The sequence below is a fragment of the Coffea arabica genome, chromosome 2e (assembly GCF_036785885.1).
Source record: "Coffea arabica cultivar ET-39 chromosome 2e, Coffea Arabica ET-39 HiFi, whole genome shotgun sequence".
NCBI classification, from domain to species: Eukaryota; Viridiplantae; Streptophyta; class Magnoliopsida; order Gentianales; family Rubiaceae; genus Coffea; species Coffea arabica.
The window spans coordinates 31612544-31632712 of NC_092313.1; the positions used below are offsets into that span (position 1 = coordinate 31612544).

Genomic DNA, 20169 nt, shown 5'->3' on the forward strand with positions numbered 1-20169 from the left:
AAGGCTGTTTGAATTAATGTGATTTAGTAAAATTAAGACTGTTCTAAAATATCGATTGAAGTAATGAACTAATGTCTGAATTGTACTTTTTGTATGAATCATGCTTCAGTCCAATTAGACAAGTCCTATACCTATCTATTAGACTAGATACAATTTGACACTTTTTGGTTTTATGGGCAAAATAGGCGAATCCAAAAAGGAAATAACAGCAAAACAAATCATCCATTACACTATTTCGATAGTATATATATGGAAAACTTATAAAAGGATGAACATGTTTTGGGCTGGACCTTCACATGCCTGTTTAGTTTTTCAGTTAGGATGGAACATTGAAGTGTTTCGAAGATTGGGGTTAGCTCAGGGTGTGAACGAGGCTAACAAAACCAAAAGGTTAATGTTAAAACCTGTTTATTTATGTTAATAAGTTTGAAATTTTATTTAAATTTGATTTGTTTATTTGACAAACCAAATTCAAAGAACTTTTTAATTAAGTCGAATTCCAATGAAACACGAATAATTTGAATTTTTTAGATGAAAGTTTCAAATCATGTGCTAATTGAGCCAAATTTAAATCGAATTTGGTTAATTATCAAATCAAACTCAAGCAAAGTCTTACACAACTAACCATAATTGAACTATCAAATAATTTGGTCCATCCTTAGGCCGAAGTTGGGAACATAGATTCGCTTGGTATTGGGGTAAACGCATCTATCATTTATGGGCAAGGCCAGCTTTAACTCGCACTATACAGCAGTCAAGAATTGCTTTCGTTTCCCACCGTTTCTATTGTAAATGATTGAGTATTTCAAAAGATACTGTCCCACATTGAAAAATCAAAGAGATTTATAATCATTTTATGAGGTTTAGCTTCTTATTGGGTTGTATTCAGTTGGTAACTAGTGTAGGTTTGTGCGTATGAGTAGGAAGTTGAGTCAGGGCTGTCCAGTGCCCTCCCCTACATGTTTTCCAATGCTATCTTTCTTGAGATCTATAAATACCAGCCAGTATTTTATCCATTTTCCAACTTAGCGTTCTTGAGATCTATAAATACTAGCCACTTCTAGTTTAGAAAGTACGCTCACAACACAAAACTCCAGTTAAACTTTCTTGACAGCTCATTCTTTCTTTCTTCTTCTCTCTATTCTCTCTTCTCCTTCTTTGCTGGATTTATTCAATACATGTCGTTTTTGTTCTTTCTTGTTTACAAGAAGAAGGTTTGTTTAATTTTCGAAAAATATTTCAACCTCCTTAAATAGCTTTTTAGAACAGTGCTATTTAGCATGACTCAACCTTGTTCAAATTGACAGGTTGTCGAAACCTATACAATAATAAAAATAAGCCTAATTACCAGTTAAAGTAGCCAAAATCCGATTCCAAGTACTGGAGCAAGGACTCTAGATGTGCAATGGGTTACTTGATTCACCCTGTTCCCAAAGAGTTTGCTTGATCCGATATACCCGAATGGGATGGCTTTTTTCACAAATAATTATGAATTTGTAAACAGGGCAAGTAGGGTCGTATCCTCAGGGACTGAGGATATTTGTCTCTTAAGAAGTCCAAAGTAACACAGGGGGTGATTTTGTAGAAATGATGACAATCAAAGAAATTCAAATAAAAAAAATAAAAATGAATAACTAACTAGAAATTAAATGGCAATTCACTAAACTTAAAGTAACAATAATTAAAGGTCCAAAACAATTAAAACAAGAAAACAATTAAAAATAAAATAAAATAGGCAACTAAAAATCAAATGGCAATTCCCTAAAATCAAGGTAATAAAAATTAAAGGTCTAGCCAAGAAATAACTTCAGCAATGGTTCACCTAATTGATCATTGATGCACAAGCAATTCCAATTATTTATTAATAAATAGGTTATAACTGCCAAACAAGTTATGACAGTCAACCCCTCCTTACTGTGTCGATGAATAAGATACGCCTGTTAATCACTACTCTAATTGAGAAATAATTCTAGGTACGCCCGTAAGATTTAATTCCCCAATTGCCTTACGTATTAGAGGAGTCCTATTCTAATCAAATAACACACTACCAAGGTTATTTCAGATTAGCCCGTGTATCCCCCTAACACAAATCTAATCGTGTCAGTTGTCACTATTTCAAGGCAATTAAACAATTACGGATTTAATGCCCTAATTGAAAATAGATTACCAAATTAACTAATTATCCGGATCCAAAACAATCAATTAATTAAATAATCACAAGCACTGCAAACAAGAAATATGCGAATACCAATAAATAAAAGAAAAAGATAAAATTAAATCGATCTCACAATTTTTAGGCGAACCAAAGCCTCCGTTGTTCCTTGACTAGAGTGAGGAAATTAGTTCATATTTGATGCGAAAGAAACATACAAGATTGAAGAGAGAGTCGCGGCCATCAGTTGGACAATGGGCAAATTCAATTCGATAGAAGGGATAAAGAAATGCAAAGTTGCAGAGGCAATTGATTGTTTCAATTCGTCTGACATACGAAGAAGGAAGAAAACTACTCAGGACCGATTGGAAAAGTCAAAGGAAAGCTACAGGGAAAATCATTCAATTGCCTCCAGTTGCCCCTCACATCCGAGGAGACAAAAGCTACCAAAAACCCATGAAGGAAAAGTCAAAGCAAGATTAAGCTAAAGGAGGACAAATCAAAAGCTAAGCTAAAGGTAGTGCTTGTTCTCTGCATTTTCTATTCTATCTATTCTAAGTACTAGCCAAAAAAAAAAAAAAAAGTACTAGCTAAGAATGCTTTGTGCGGCGGCTCCCAAGGAGAGAAAGGACTCCAGCCTCCTGCCGTCCCTCCTTTGTGGCAATTACCAAAATGGGTATAATGTCTTCTTTTCCAGAAACGTCCCTGGGACAAGCTCCATCATTTGAACTCCTTTTCTGCCAAATTAGTACCTATTTTCATATTTTCGTTCCACTCCCTGAAATAAATGTAAAATACTAAAAATGAGTAGAATCCAATAATTAATCCACATCGGATCAGGTAATAGGGGAAATTAATAATAAAATAAATGATAAAATTGCAACCTATCAATTCCCCCACACCTAAACCATGCTTGTTCTCAAGCATGAGAACAGCAAACAAACACCAATATTTGACAACGGCTATTGCTCTATCTACTATATTGCCAAGATACCAAGAGAAAATCATATATCAAGTATCACTACAACAAAAATGACCTTTAACGACGTTTAAAAGTGTCAGTATAGATAATATAAACTGACACTTTACCTTTTCTCACACCTCGGACGAGTGTTGTCCCTTCCAATGTGGGGATAGGCTCGTACTATTCAATGTGTCGGGAAAACTATGCTATTATAACATCCCATCTGCCAACCAAAATCTCTTTTCTTGACAATCGAAAGTGTTAGAATATTGTTGAAGTTGTTGACTTATACTGACACTTTTAAATGCCAGGAGTTTTTTTTTCTTTTTTTTTTTAATAAAAAAGCAACCTGATTGTGCTCCCTGCTATACATTCCGTCAATTAGATACCCAAAAGAATTGTAAAATTATCCCAAAAAACAGAATGCATGTAGTAATTTAAAAGCAAAAGTCAATGCTTAAATATCATTTGTTGAACTAAAATCAACAAGAAGTACTAACATAGCTAATCAAAAGCCAAAACCAACACCAGCTAATGTAACTAATTGTCTACACTGTCAGTATATAATAGTCAAAACCAACATTTAAAGTCCCAAATAGAAGTTCCTTTATCTCTGGAACCTTGGTGCTCAATGGGTTGTTAAGCAAAGTCTTGAACAGGAGTAGAAAGCTTTAGTTCATGTACGGCTTGGAAGTAATCTGCGGCTACTTGTTTCAAGCCTTGAGACTTGGATAGCACTCCAAGAAGGAACTACACATGGTGGTTTGTCGGCTCTAGTCGGAGAGCAGTCATCAACAAGCTTCTTGCAATAGGAAGATTCTGTCTACCCAATTTTATTAGCACTCCAGCACTTGAGACAATGCTTGGTACATAATCTGGCTCTATGGAGAGTGAAACTGAGAATGCAACAAGAGCTTCCTTGTATTATTCTTGAGCTTCAAATGATTTACCTGCAGATATAAACGCATCTTGTGATAATCAAAGGATATGAATAAACTCATCTTACTTTTTTTTTTAAATTTTCGCAACATCTTTTAAGATTATACATCATCTTACATGTTCTGAATCGCTTATTAAATGTTGTTATTTTTGGAATTGGTTAAGTGAAATCCCAGCTAACCACTTGGTTAGTCACTTTAATAAAGCAGGGGATTTAATTGAACAGAAGGAAAGAAGAAAAGTGTGGTAACACTTCCAATAAGGACACCATATCAATTTCCAAAAGACAAAAAGTAAAAAGACTATCATTCAGAGTACAGAATAATTGCATTGGAACGCCCTCAGTTAACCTTTTCTGAAATGGCATTAACCAAACATGCATCAAGATAGTATGAACTTAGACAAAAGCAAATAATCATTTGCAACAGCAAAACAATGCATCTGAGCTTCTTCATTTTCCCTTCATACAAATTAGAAAACAAAAGCCTAGTGCTTATCTTGTTTGCCACAGAGGTTGGTCTTTCCCGATTTGCAGAACTTGCATTCCCTGCATTCTACCTGGTAACAAGGTATTACATGGTCCTCGGGCTTGACTTCAGTCACACCTTCACCAACACTTTCAACTATTCTGCAATTTCCATGGTAACAAAAAGGGGAAGCACTGTATTAACGTTTCCGCTTCAGCATTTCACCTAAACAAAAGCCCCCAAGTACATTGAAAAGTACGACAAAAGGAGAACATACCCTGCAGCCTCATGAACAAAAGGAGAACATACCCTGCAGCCTCATTGAAAAGCCCCCATTTCCTCGAATTTAATCCATACTCACGTTGCCACTCCAGGTGTATGCATCTGTATGGCAGAGGGCAGTGTAGAGGATCTTGACTCGAACTTCGCCAGCTTGAGGCAGAGCCACCTGCATGTCCTCGATTACCAAAGGTTTATTGGGTTCCTAGGCCACCGCCGCTTTTCATTGCCAAATTTCCAGCCAGATCACACATCAGTATCAGCCCAAAAAAAAATCAAATGCAAAACAACATGAACGATCAAATAAAATCAAAGGAAGAGTACCTTTGCAAGTAATCACTTGACCTTGCGTAGCCATAATTACTTACTTATCTTTGAGATTTTTTTTCCAACCACAGATCGGCCGATGATAAACGAAAGGACACTTAACTGTAGAGTGACCACGACTGAGCAGTAAGCAAAATCATACTTGATTATTATCACCGGAAGTATTATAGCCACAAGGCGGACCCATGTTGCATTTGATCCCTAAAAAAACAAGGGGAAGAAGCCCAATGGCCACCACCCCAGTGAGCTGGGAACCTGACAATGAGTGGGAACTCATCAACGATGACAGTTTCGTCTACAAACGCAAGAAATGTCCCCGTGTCGACCTTCCTTCCTCCACTTCGGCACCCGGGCTACCGGATCTGACCGTTGAAGAATAGAACCGCCGACAAAGGAAGAAAAGAGCTTTTCTCAAGCTCAAACACAAGTACATTTGTCGAACACCTTGAAGGACATGCAGCAAAAATCCCCAATTGCTATTAGTCAGCAGCAAAAATATCGACAACCCAATGACGGGACGGCAGAGATAGGGAGCAGAGGAGGGGAAATCGGCCGAGAGAGAAGGAGGGCAAAAATTGGTATTTCAGATTCAGGCAGACAACCAAGAAAAATCAATTTAGGGCAAAAATTTATCATGTAATTACATACCTTCAATGGGAAAGCATGGGTAGTTTGATTGCGGAGAGATTTAATAGACAAAACTCTTCGGGAAAAGCAAAATTTTTGCCAAGAGTTTTGATAGATAGTTTGCCGAGAGAGAAAGAGAGAGAGAGAGAGAGAGATAAGAGAAGCAAAATTTCAGCAGGCAAAATGAGGTTTTGAAATTTCACCTATGTTTTGGCAAAGCAATCTTCCGCCAAAACCAAACGACGCCATTTTGTGTTCTAATTTTTTTGGTGCATCTCACATTTTTTCAAGTGTTATGATAGGTAGTTTAAAGGCACATTATTATTCTTATATCAGATAAAATAAAATAAAAAAGAGTATAAATTATTGATTTGATAACAAGTGTCATGATAGAAATGCTATAATAACACAAACCATCAAGTGTCCTTATAGGTATGTCAGGAAAGACCATTTTTGTTGTAGTGTATCAGTTATCAAAATCCGAGAAACATCACTCCTCTTAGCTTCTAAACCACAAACTCCTTCAATTCCAAATTAACTAATCTAAGAAAAAGGAATAGCGCACAACATTTATCAGTGAGTGGTCCAAATATCAACCAAAATCTCCACATTAAATCCATAAATCGGCAAGCTGACCTCTAACACACACTAACACAACCTGCACTTTTATTTTTAATGTTTTCTATTTTTCTTCTTTTGTTTCCATTTTTTCCTCTCTTTTTTCTTTTTTAAAATAACACGAAAGAGTTAGTCTCTAGCCATTGGAGCTTTTTGATGCGAACTCAGGCATTTTTCAGATGAAAGAGTCCGGTTACTCAACTCTTATCGCTATACGACCATATACTCATAGAAATTACTACTTTTTGACGCGAGAATCGATACTTTTAGGTGAAAATCCCTAGTTACTCAGTAGTAACTAATAGCGGAGTACAGTCAAACTTATTCACAGCCAAATAACACAATAATGCAAAATAACACCTCTAAAAATAAAAATTGGAGCAACTAGCCTCATTATTACTAAATATGGAGAACTAGAGTCAATATTAGACCAATTCATATTAAAATGCCAACAGTCATTCCTTATGCTTAGAAAAGTTAACAAAGAAATCAAAAGAGTCGAGCAATCACCGATATTCACCGAAGAGACGTTCTGGACTCAACCACATTAACTCGATACACTTTTATTATTAAAACATGGCAATAGTAGAATTCGAATCAATAACCCAACATCAAACCTTGGTATTCACATGGGAGCTAAGCCCCAAAAAGAAAGAAAGAAAATGAACGAAAGATAGACAAATAACAAACTAGAAATAAAGGAAAAATACCTAAAAACTAAAAACTACTAAAAACTAGAACCACAACTGATCCCCCCCCACACCTAAACGATACATTACCCTCAATGTAGCAAATAAACACCAAAAGTAGGAGAGAGGGCAACAACACTTTCCTGAAGTCGGATCAAAGTAGTGGGTGATAACCAAATTGCTGCGTAAGACCCGCATGCTGCATAAATGCCGCTAAATTCTGCGCCATGAAATGCACGTTGTGATCAATATTGGTCATCTGAGCCTCCAGATTCTGAACTTGCATCCGAAGTTGATTCCAGTCAGCGGCCCCATGGAGTGGAGGAGGCGCATAGGAGGAGGGGCCAGCGGTATCCTCGGCAGACCCAGGGAACGAAGAGGGCCCTGCCTGTGTCGAATGGTGCGTACCCGGAGCTCGAACCGGTCCCGGAGAGGTAAACTGAAAGAAGCCATTGGGTAGGCACTCGACAACTCCCATCTTCTCTAAGCATTCCACGTTCAGAAACTCCATCTCGAAAGCCAAATGCAGGTCGTGGTCCTGAAGATTAAGAACTCCTAGCTGTACCGCCAAGTGTGTGATGTAGGACCCGAGAATTAGAGGTTTGCTCTTTTTGGCTAAAACGGTCTTGAACTGTGCCGCCAATCAACAACCTAGATTCACCTTGACATTGTTCTTCATACACCAAATGAAGAAGAACTCGGGTCGGGAGAGTATACCAGAGCTATCCTTTCGACCCGAGTAGCTATAGGCTAGAAATCGCTGAACATAACGGGCACTAGGATCCTTAAGAAAGTAGCTCCTAGATCTAGAAAGGTCATAGCGGTGCCTGTCGACAGACATGTCCCTCCAAATGTCGTGGTAGGAAGAGAGAAAAGGCTCGACATAATCACATGCACTCTCAGCGTACTCCCTAGTCTCGGCATACTTCGGAGTAATGAACCCAAATGCTAGATTAAACTAGGTAATAGAGAAGTTGAACTCCTGACCCATTAGGCGGAAATGAATGATATTTGGGGTCTCCACGGTATATCTCGTAGGCAACTCAAATTCAAACGTTGAGTAAAACTCCCTAATTAGCTCGACAAAGGCGGGACAGAAGATATCACGGTAAGGGCACCACCCGATGTTAGTAAACATCTGATCGACCTCCTCCTGGATGCCTAGGCCAATCATAGCATGTTTCTCACAACTCTTGCAGTATATGATACGCCTCTCACAAACCTTAGCGTATCTCTGCTGATCAGCGGGTCTAGTAAAGTTCAAATGCCCGTCGAGGTGAGCGGAGGAGGCCACATGGGCACTCCTACCCCTGCCTAACCGGGTTCGGACACCGGAAGCAGAAAGTTGGTTGATAGGGGTATTGACTGGAATGGAGGGTTGGGGTGGGGGCTGAGATCGAGAGGCTCTAGACCTAGAAGACGATATGGGTCTCACTATGGCCTCAAATAGTCAACTCAATGAACCAAAGAGAAAAACTCCAACAATTACAAAAACCTACAGATGCAATTAGCAGAGACACAATAGGATCCAACAAACGAAATTCAGTAGTCACCAATGCCTCCCAACTTAACAATCAAAAGCAAACACAGGCCACCCAAGCCCAAATATGGTCAACAAAGCAACAGTTGCACTCCAAAATCAACAACCAGAAACTATTATCAACAACTGAAAACTAGCAAAGTCACGTCAATAAGCACAGGGACTACCCAATTCAGTCAGTCAACAAGCAAACTTGGGCCATCCACAATCTCAACAAATGCACTCGAAAATTTCAACGAATGCCCCCACCAGTCAAACCATAACAATTGCCCTAATAATATGCTAAATTCAGCAATAGCAGTGTAGAAAATTAGCAATAGCAACACAGTCACAGGCCCTTGGCAGACAATCAGGTATCCAACCAAATAGAGTTAACACAGGCAAGGAAAAATACGCCAACCAGTACCACTGGTGCAAAATGCAGTCCAACACCAAAGAAATTGCTATAACAGAGCAGAGCAAATGCTTCCTATGGCCCCCAATTCATCAGGCAACAACGGCTTCCAAATTTAACAATAAAAAACAAACAAGGTTCAACCAGACTCCCAACAAATGGTCCCAATTCGACAGTTAATCGCAGAATTTCAACCAATCCAAAAGAAGCAGCAAATTCAAGTAAGAATAGTCCATCCAGTACCACTGGTGGAAATCACAGTAAATGAAGAAAACCAAATGCCACTCCAAACTACTGATAAATTCCAAACGATACCAATCGATACCAAGAGTTAGGGATCGAGTTTCAAATACCTATAACGGTCACCAAATAAAGAAACTGGAGTGGTATTGGTGAAAAGGAGGAGGCGCGGCGCGTGGGTGTGAGCAGAGAGAGGCGGACGGAGAAAGGGACGCCCAGACAGGGGAAGAAAAGGAGAGCTCGCGCGAGGGAGGGAGGAAGTAGCCGCGGCGGAGAAAAGAATGGCGCGTGGTGCATGTGGAGATGGCAGTGGAGCGCGCAAGGTGGGCCGGTGGTTGCACGAGTTGGCGGCGGACGTCGCTGGCGCTGTGGGGCGTCACTGGTTGCTGACAGCCGGCGGCGCACGATGGAGAGTGCTGGAGTGGAGAGGATCTGCGAGCGTGGAGAGAGGGAGATGGAGTGAGGACGGTGACATGCGGCGCCCAAACGATGCACGCGCGGTGTGGGGTGGCGCACGTTGGGGAGACGACGGCATGCTGGCCGTAGTCAGTGAGATCGAGAGAGAGCAGCGGTGAGCTCTGGCGTGCGGCCGGTCCTGGCGGAGCTGGGTTGCATGCGGACATAGAGGGATAGGAAGAGCTGGTGTCGGGCTGAGCTGGAGACAGGGGTTGGCGGCCGATGGAGAGACGGCGGCGTGCGTTGGAGGTGCGGTCAAAAAGGGAGCGAAGTAACAGCGGAGAAGAAAGGAAGAAAAGAAGAAGAAAGAAAGAAAGAAAGAAAAGAAGGAAAATGAAAAAGAAAAAAAAATAGTATTTTTTTTTTATTAAAGTTTGAAATTGAAAGTTTAAGCCACGGTTCAAACAGAAATTTTTTTTATTTTTTAATAATAATTTTTTATATTAATTTGTTTATTTATTTTTTTGATTTATTTTTTTTATTTATATGAATAAAATTTATTTTCAAAATTTAAAATTAGAGGTTAATAAAAAAAATCGATAACCGTTCTTGAGTTTTTTGAATACTTACCTTTCCCGTGAACGTGACGTGAGCGCGTCAAAAGGGTTAGAACCCTTCTGACCTTGAGCTCTTCATATAACATGACGCGGGCACGTCATGAGGGTGAAGACCCTTCTGACCATGAGCTCTCCATATGATATGACGCGGGCGCGTCAAGAGGGCAAGAACCCTTCTAACCGTAAGTTCTTCATATGACATGACGCGGGCGCGTCAAGTCAGAGAGACACCTACAAATTATCAAGAATAAAAGTTTAAGCCAGAAATCTGTCAAACTCAAGGAAAACATACTTAAGCTATTAAACAAAACAAGTAAACAACTAAAAGAAATCGGATTGCCTCCCAATGAGTGCCTTTCTTTAATGTCTTTGGTTAGACATGGTTAACGAGTGCTATTTGGAACACTGTGGCTCATCCAAACGTATCACCTCCACCTCTCCATTTACAAGACCCTCATAATAGTGTTTGAGACGGTGTCCATTCATCACAAATTTGTTGTCTGTCTTAGCACTCTGGATTTCAACTGCACCATATGGAAACACGTGAGTAACAATAAAAGGTCCAATCCAACGAGAACGTAGCTTACCTGGGAAGAGCTTGAGCCTGGATTGGTATAGGAGAATCTTCTGACCAATTTCAAAGGTTTTTCTAGAGATTTGTCGGTCATGAAATGCCCAACTCCTCGCCTTGTAAATTAGTGCATTTTCGTAGGTTTCGTTTCGGATCTCCTCCAATACTTGCAAATCCAACTTCCATTGGGCACCGGCCTCTTCGAGGTTCGTGTTACACTGTCTGATCGCCCAAAAAGCCTTGTACTCGAACTCCACTGGAAGGTGACACAGCTTCCTAAATACCAATCTGTAAGGTGACATCCCTATGGGGGTTTTGTACGCCGTTCGATATGCATAGAGTGCATCTTCCAACCGTTGATTCCAATCTTTCCTATCGGGGCGCACCATTTTCTCCAAGATGGACTTAATTTTTCGATTCGACACCTCCGCTTGACCATTGGTCTGAGAGTGGTAGAACATTAAGACCCTGTAAAGTACACCGTACTTGCGAAATAACGCAGCTACGGTCTTATTTCAGAAATGCGTCCCCCTGTCACTAACAATTGCCCTTGGCATCGGAAAACAGAAAAATATTAGACCTGATAAAATCTGCAACTACTTTCGAATCATTACTCCTGGTGGCCTTAACTTCCACCTATTTAGACACGTAATCGACTGTCAACAAAATATACACAAAACCAAATGAGGTAGGAAAAGACCCCATGAAATCGATACCCCACACATCAAAAATTTCAACAAAAATTAACGGGACATGGGGCATATGATCTCTATGGGCTATATTACCTATCATTTGACAACGATCACAGGACTTACAAAACACATACGCATCCTTAAACAAAGAGGACCAGTAAAATACACTCTCCAGTACCTTATGTGCGGTTCGTTTTGGTCTAAAATGACCTCCACAAGCCAAAGTATGACAGAAAGATAAAATTGACTGAAATTCATCTTCACTTACGCATCGTCTCATTACTTGGTCTGCACATTTCTTCCATAAGTACGGGTCGTCCCAGATAAAATACTTGGCATCACTTTTCAATTTGTCTTTCTTCGATCTTGACCAACCTGCAGGAAAATTACACGTTACTAGATAATTGACTAAATCAGCATACCAAGGCAATTGGAAATTTAAAAAGAACAAGTGCTCTTCAGGGAATGCATCCTTCAATGGCTCGCTCTCCTCCACAACTGGTATGCGACTTAAATGGTCGACTACGAGATTCTCTGAACCTCTTTTATCCCTTATCTCCAAGTCAAATTCCTATAGGAGCAATATCTACCTTATAAGATTCGATTTTGCATCTTTCTTGGTCATTAGGTACCTTAGTGCTGCATGATCAGAAAATACAATAACTTTAGCACCTAACAAATATGACCTGAATTTATCTAAAGCAAAAACATCTGCAAGGAGTTCCTTCTCAGTAGTGGAGTAGTTTAATTGAGCCCCATTCAAAGCTCGGGATGCATAGTAAATGACGTGAACTGTCTTTCCTACTCTTTGCCCCAATACAGCATGATCACTGGTATCGTACATGATCTCAAATGGCAAACTCCAGTCAAGGGGTTGAATGATCGGTGGCGAGGTTAATAGCTCGTTCAACTTGTTGAAGGCTCTCTCACACTTGTTATCGAATTCGAAGGCCACAATTTTTTGCAAAAGCTGGAATAACGGGGCTCCAATCTTCAAAAAATCTTTGATGAACCTTCAATAAAAACCTGCATGTCCAAGAAAAGAGAGCACCTCCGGCACACTCGCGGGGTATGGTAAAGCAGATATAATATCTATTTTCACCCTGTCAACCTCGATACCTTTAGAAGACACAATATGACCCAAAACTATCCCATGCTCAACCACAAAATGACATTTTTTCCAATTAAGTACGAGATTAATCTCTGTACATCTTAACAAGATCAATTTCAGGTTATCTAGACATGTATCAAAGCTATCACCATACACACTGAAATCGTCCATGAAAATCTCAATTATTTTCTCAACATATTCAGAAAAGATGCTTACCATACATCTCTGAAAAGTTGCCGGTGCATTGCACAACCCGAATGGCATCCATCTATATGCGAAGGTCTCGAACGGACACGTGAAAATCGTCTTCTCTTGATCCTCGGGTGCAATTGCTATCTGAAAATATCCTGAAAATCCATCCAAAAAATAATAGTAAGCCCTACAAGCTAGACGTTCAACCATTTGGTCAATGAAAGGGAGGGAAAAATTGTCCTTTTTAGTGACGGCGTTCAACCTATGGTAGTCAATACATTGCCTCCATCCAGTGGGTTTGCGCACTGGCAGAGCTAAAGTTGGAGTTTGAGTGGTATTTCATAGTATCAAAAATATTAAAATGCACAATTTTTTCATCAAATTTCATGGACAAGGTACCCTTATTAACATCAATTTTTGTCTGTGCTGTGCTCAAAAAGGGTCTACCTAATAGAAAGGGTGAAGGGTCGGGTGAGTGATCATCATCTATGTCAAGTACATAAAAGTCAGTTGGGAATACTAAATCATTAATTTTAACCAACATATCTTCAACCAATCCATCAGGATATGCATTAGTTCGGTCAGCTAATTGAATAATTATCCCAGTTTTTTTTAATGGACCGACGTTTAGGGAAGTATAGATAGATTTTGGCATTACATTAATAGATGCCCCTAAGTCCAACATGGCTTTTCTAATCAAAGTATTTTCTATCCTACAGGGGATAGTGAACATACCTGGGTCCCTGCACTTTGGTGAAAGTTTCCTCTGTAGGACCGCCGACACATTTTTCCCAACAATGACTCTTTCATCTCCCCTCAGCCGCCTTCGATTGACGCACAGGTCTCTCAAAAACTTTGTGTACTTCGGCACCTGTTTAATTGCGTCGAACAGGGGAATATTAATCTCTACCTTGCGGAACACCTCCAGGATCTCCTTCTCCTTATCTTGCCTCTTCAATTTTTCCAACCTGTTAAGAAAAGGCGGCGGGTTAGTTTTAACTGTAATAACTGGGTCCAGGAGTACCTTTGGATCTGTGCCATTGCTGTACTCTTTCTCAAGCTCATTTTCGATATTTTCTTCATCCTTATCCTTAGGAATCACTGGCTCGGGTCCTTGAACTTCCTTGCCACTCCTCAAAGTCATTGCACTCACATTTCTCGAATTCAACTCAGGTTGAGATGGCAACTTCCCTTGAACCTAGGACTCCAAACGGTTAATTGCTATCGCCATTTGACTCACCTGACTCTGCAGGGCTTGTACTTGTCCCATTTGATTCCTCATGCTCTACACGTCAGAGTCCGTCTTTTGCTAATTAGCAAGTAATTGCTTCATTATTTCTTCCAAAGACAGACTTGAGTTTGAAGAGGGGGGTGGTGGGAGGCGCGGCTGATACTGCTGTTGATGCCCTTGCTGCCTATTTGGTGCAAAATTGGGTTGCCTATTTCCTCTATAGCTGAATTTAAGGTGATCTCTCCAACCCGGGTTGTATGTGTTCGAGTACGGGTCATAGGCCTTTCTTGGCGCGGGCGCGTGACCAGCCATGCTCACCTGCTCTGCAGTTTCTTCCTGAGCCAGTGGATACACCTTCGTAGAATGACCCACGACAGCACATACATTACACACTTTGGTTTGTGAGGCACTTCCTACAGCTAATTGTCGCACGAAGGATGTCAATTCAGTAATTTGCTGCTGGATAGAGGATGTTTCTACCTCATTCACCCTACACGTTGGGACATCCTCCCGCGTACGAAATTGCTGCGAATTCTCAGCCATTCCTTCAATTAGCTCCCATGCTGCCCGGGGAGTCTTGTTCACTAACGCTCCTCCACTTGCAGCATCGATTATACTCCTGTCCCTGAAGAGTAGGCCCTCATAGAAGTATTGAATGAGCAACTGCTCACTTATCTGGTGCTGGGGGCACTTGATACACAACTTCTTGAATCTCTTCCAACTCATAGAGGGACTTGCCTGGGTGTTGCTTGATACCGCAGATCTCCTTTCTTAGACTTGCAGCTCGAGACGCCGAAAAATATTTGTTCAAGAATTTTTTCTTCAGCTGGTCCTACGTGGTGATACTATCTGGTGGCAAATAGTACAACCAGTCTTTTGCAGAGTCCTTCAAGGAGAAAGGGAATGCCCTCATTTTTATCTGCTCTTCTGTAATACCTGGGGGTTTCATGCTGTTACAAACTACACCAAACTCTTGCAAGTGTTTATACGGCTCCTCACCTGATAAACCATGGAATGATGGCAAAAGATGAATTAGACTAGATTTTAATTCAAATGGAGTGCTATCATTTAAATTTGGAAAAGTAACGCATAGAGGTTGCTGATTTAAATTGGGAACAACCAACTCCCTTAGTGTTTGTGCATTCGCCATGGTGACTTCCTCTTGGTTTGAATCACTTGAGTTATCACCACGCAAATCCGTTGACTCAACCTCTGGATCAAGTCCTTGAGATGCAACACTGGACTGCTCCTCTCTGAGCTGTCTGGTTTCCTTTCTCGTTCTACGTGCGATCTTCTCTACTTCAGGGTCGAAAATTAATTCGCCTGTACGAGAAAAACGAGGTATAAACTAGAAAAATATCAGAAAATTAGAACAAAATTGGAATTAAAAAGAAACAAATAATTAACACAAGTCCCCAGCAACGGCGCTAAAAATTGACAGGTTGTCGAAGCCTGTACAATAATAAAAATAAGTCTAATTGCCAGTTAAAATAGCCAAAACGCGATTTCAAGTACTGGAGCAGGAACTTTAGGTGTGCAATGGGTTACTTGATTCACCATATTTCCGAAGAGTTTGTTTGATCCGATATACCCGAATGGGATGACTTTTTTCACAAATAATTATGAATTTGTAGACAGGGCAAGTAGACTCGTATCCTCAAGGACTGTGGATATTTGTCTCTTAAGAAGTCCAAAGTAACACAGGGGGTGATTTTGTAGAAACGATGACAATCAAAGAAATTCAAATAAAAAAATAAAAATGAATAACTAACTAGAAATTAAATGGCAATTCACTAAACTTAAAGTAACAATAATTAAAGGTCCAAAACAATTTAAACAAGAAAATAATTAAAAATAAAATTAAATAGGCAACTAAAAATTAAATGGCAATTCCCTAAAATCAAGGTAATAAAAATTAAAGGTCTAGGCAAGAAATAACTTCAACAATGGTTCACCTAATTGATTATTGATGCACGAGCAATTCCAATTATTTATTAATAAATAGGTTATAACTGCCAAACAAGTGATGACAGTCAATCCCTCCTTACTGTGTCGGTGATTAAGGTACACCTGTTAATCACTGCTCTAATTGAGAAATAATTCTAGGTACGCTCATAAGATTTAATTCCCCAATTGCCTTACGTATTAGAAGAGCCATATTCTAACCAAATAATGCACTACCAGGGTTATTTCAGATTAGCCCGCGTATCCCCCTGACACAAATCTAATCGTGCTAGTTGTCACTATTTCAAGTCAATTAAACAATTACGGATTTAATACCGTAATTGACAATAGATTACCAAATTAACTAATTATCCGGATCCAAAACAATCAATTAATTAAATAATCACAAGCACTGCAAACAAGAAATATGCGAATACCAATAAATAAAAGAAAAAGATAAAATTAAATCGATCTCATAATTTTTAGGCGAACCAAAACTTCCGTTGTTCCTTGACTAGAGTGAGGAAATTAGTTCATATTTGATGCGAAAAAAACATACAAAATTGAAGAGAGAGCCGCGACCATCAGTTGGACAATGGGCAAATTCAATTAGATAGAAGGAATAAAGAAACGCAAAGTTGCAGAGGCAATTGATTGTTTCAATTCGTCTGACATATGAAGAAGGAAGAAAACTACTCAGGACCAATTGGAAAAGTCAAAGGAAAGCTACAGGGAAAATCATTCAATTGCCTCCAGTTGCTCCTCACATCCGAGGAGACAAAAGCTACCAAAAGCCCATGAAGGAAAAGTCAAAGCAAGATTAAGCTAAAGGAGGACAAATCAAAAGCTAAGCTAAAGGTAGTGCTTGTTCTCTGCATTTTCTATTCCATCTATTCTAAGTACTAGCCAAGAATGCTTTGTGCGGCGGCTCCCAAGGAGAGAAAGGACTCCAGCCTCTTGCCGCCCCTCCTTTGCAGCAATTACCAAAATGGGCATAATGTCTTTTTTTCCAGAAATGTCCCTGGGACAAGCTCCATCATTTGGACTCCTTTTCTGCCAAATTGGCACCTGTTTTCATATTTTCGTTCCACTCCCTGAAATAAATGCAAAATACTAAAAATGAGTAGAATCCAACAATTAATCCACATCAGGTCAGGTAATAGGGGAAATTAATAATAAAATAGTAACCTATCACAAATCACGTTGTCAATTTTTTAGCATTATTCGGATTATTTTCCAACAATTTATGAAACTATGGTCTCTAACAATGTTAGCACATTGCCTCTATCATCAGCATTAGTTGTAGTCACACTACCATTTGTTAAGCCTTTTTCAGACATCTCTAAGATTGAAGTACGTCTTTAAGATTGAAGTTTTTGCTAATGAAAACTTCAAAAAGTGGCAAGAACGTATACATTCATTGCTTGACATCCTTGGAGCTACCTATGCATTGATTGATGCTCAATCTGCTACAACTGCAGATGCTAAATCACAAGAGTCATGGCAATATTTCAACAAAATATGTCATTAAACTATTTTACAAATACTTTCTAATGAATTGTTTGACGTATACTCCAGCTACAAGGAAGGCAAAACTATTTGGGAAACTCTGATAATAAAGTTTACTACCGAAAATGCAACCAAACAAAAATTTATCGTAGAAAAGTACTACCAGTGATAGATGACCGACGACAAGTAAATTAAGGTTCAAATCACAAAGTACCGAATGTTACATGAAGATCAGAAAAATGAAGACTTCAATCTGCCCGAGAAATTTGTTGTAAACATGCTAATTAAAAAGCTACTAGAATCATAGATTGACTACAAAAATAACCCGAAGCACAAACAGAAGAATTACACCATTGAGGAACTTGTGAGATATATCATTATTGAAGATTCCAACCGGAACGAGTTAAGAGCTGCCAAAACCAAGGACATGATCCTCAAAGCCACAAGTCCAATAATCCCAATTCCATTTGGATTAGTTGTTTTTGAGGGTGTTTTTCAAAAACTTTAGTATAGTTGTGTATGTGAAAAACTTTTATTGTATATGGTTAAGTGTTTTTGGGAGTATTTTTTAGGGTGTTTTTGAGAATATATTTTGATGTATTTTTTAAATTTACGATTTTCGTGTGGTATTTTTAAAATAAAAAAAAACTTACTCACCCTCCTCCACTACCACCACAACCATAACAATCGGTATCAGTATCACCATCTTAAGGGTGGTTGCTTCTCTCCGTAGAGCCAATGATTTTCTTTTCCAGCCCTGCCACGATACCAATAGCCGAGCATACTGCAATGGAAATACTAGCTAGTATGATCATTTTGCTTTCACATATTTTGGCATCAATGTCTATCATCTTTCTATTTGATTCTGTATATTTAACCTTGAGGATTAACGCACTACACCTACCAAGAAAAGAAAAAGGGGATTGAATCTGAGGCTGTGATGATTGATGATTTCTCTGAGCATTGAATTTTGGGGCATTGAGAAAAAGTGGCCCAAAGCTTGATGGGGCAATCGGAAGGTAGAATTGGGAAAAAGCTGACGTGGATTTTCCCTTCCTTCATGCAACCAGATTTTGCAGCCATGGTGGTGCACTTTCTTCTTGTCCATCTATTGTAATAGATCTAAGCCTCATACTTTCTTTTGCTTTTTCTTTTTGTGCATGAATTTATGAAAATTGAGGGTAGGGGAGGGGAGGGGCAGTGGGGAAGGGAGGAAGAGGGATGAGGAAGGAGGGGAAGGGGAAGAAAGAGTGATGCGAACATGAAGTATGGTCTGGTTCCCCATTTTAGCCCATAAAGATTTCGCATAAGGCTCACGCGAGCAAGTGAACGAACTTAAGAAAAAGAAGTGATCCGATTGTGTTTAGCTTTTGTGTCGTTTGTTTTAATTATTTTCAGCAATAATTGTTGGTTAATTAGAGTTAGTTTGGAGTTAGTTAAGTCGTTAGGTAGGGAGAATAAAGGCCAGGTCACGTTGACCATAGTTGAACCTTAAATCGAGTTAGTTTCCAAATTCTAGCCGAGTAAGGGTTAGTTAAGTAATTTCTAGTTGGATTAAGTTTTTTGAGTCATGTAAAGGCTATAAATAAGCCTTGTTCCAAATGTTAGTTTTAAGATATGATGAATCAAAGAAAAATTTCAGCAAGTCTCTTGTCTAAGAGATCTTTTTTTTAATACTTGAGAGGATTCTTGAGTTTTCAATTGATTTATTAATTCAAGATCATGTTGAATAATGGCATCATTCAACTGTTCTAAACAATCTCGAGCTGTCCTTGATTGGTTTAGAGTCCATCCTTTGTATCCATAACCTGATCAAGATAGATTCTTCCGCTGCCTGTGCAATTCGTTTCTTCGAGAGCTGGAATTTGGGGAATCAAATTCACATTAGTTGGTATCAGAGTTTCAACTTTTGATCCAGGTTAATATTCTTTTCTTTTTCTTGTTTTCTTATTTGGTCTTCCACCAAATCCTACCCTATAAAAAAAATTCGGGTACTGTTAATCGGCACTGTTCATCGATATTGTTCATCATTACTGTAGCACACTGTTCATCCGAGTTATTGTTCATTCGAATTAAAAAAAAAAATCTGTTCATTGTTTAGGGTTTGAATCTCTTGTGATAACCTACTGTCAGTATCTTGCTGGTTGATGTCGTTAGGGTTTTTGTTATTTTCCATTGCTGTCCGAACCTATAAGTCTCCAAACCGTGTCTTGTATTGTGTTTTCCCTCATTGCATCGCATCTTAATTTATCAAATTTGTCCAAGTTTTGTTTGTGTTTGTGCTTGTTCTTTGTCATCTATTTTTGTTCCTTTGCTAGTTGCATGTGTATCTTGTTGTCCGATTGTAGTTCCCTTGTTTGAGTCGTATTTGTCTCATTTTGTGTTGTGTTTCCTTTTGTCTTGGGGTCTTGTGCCAAAACAAATCTGCTCATCGTTTAATAGACAATCCGTGGCTGTTTCTTTGCCTTGTTAAGTAATCCGTGGGTTGTTCCTTGTGATTTGAAGTGAAACCATGGCTGATTGTTCTTAGTTCTTGAAAGTACTAGTAGTTCTTGATTTTCTAGACCAAGAATCTTGAATTTATCGAACTTCCTTGAATATTTTTTTGGAAATCTTGGGGTTCTTGAATCACATAACAGGGTTTCTTGAAAAAATATGAATAAAGTTTCC

General features: G+C 39.2%; 1 protein-coding gene and 1 long non-coding RNA gene across 3 annotated transcripts; both read right to left on the reverse strand.

Annotated features, from left to right (window-relative positions):
- Positions 1-3522: 3522 nt before the first annotated feature.
- On the reverse strand, positions 3523-10004 carry LOC140036981 (uncharacterized). Of its 2 annotated transcripts, XR_011840697.1 has the most exons (4): positions 9350-10004; positions 5126-5572; positions 4800-5020; positions 3523-4683 (listed from the first exon to the last, which is right to left on the reverse strand). It is a non-coding gene; the product is annotated as an uncharacterized lncRNA (long non-coding RNA). The 2 variants fall into 2 exon arrangements; XR_011840696.1 differs by having other exon boundaries at positions 5126-10004.
- Positions 10005-10468: 464 nt separating this feature from the next.
- On the reverse strand, positions 10469-11209 carry LOC113728956 (uncharacterized). Its single transcript, XM_027253301.1, has 3 exons — positions 10837-11209; positions 10679-10773; positions 10469-10480 (listed from the first exon to the last, which is right to left on the reverse strand). The coding sequence occupies exons 1-3, from the start codon at positions 11207-11209 to the stop codon at positions 10469-10471; spliced, it is 480 nt and encodes a 159-aa protein (XP_027109102.1).
- Positions 11210-20169: the final 8960 nt, after the last annotated feature.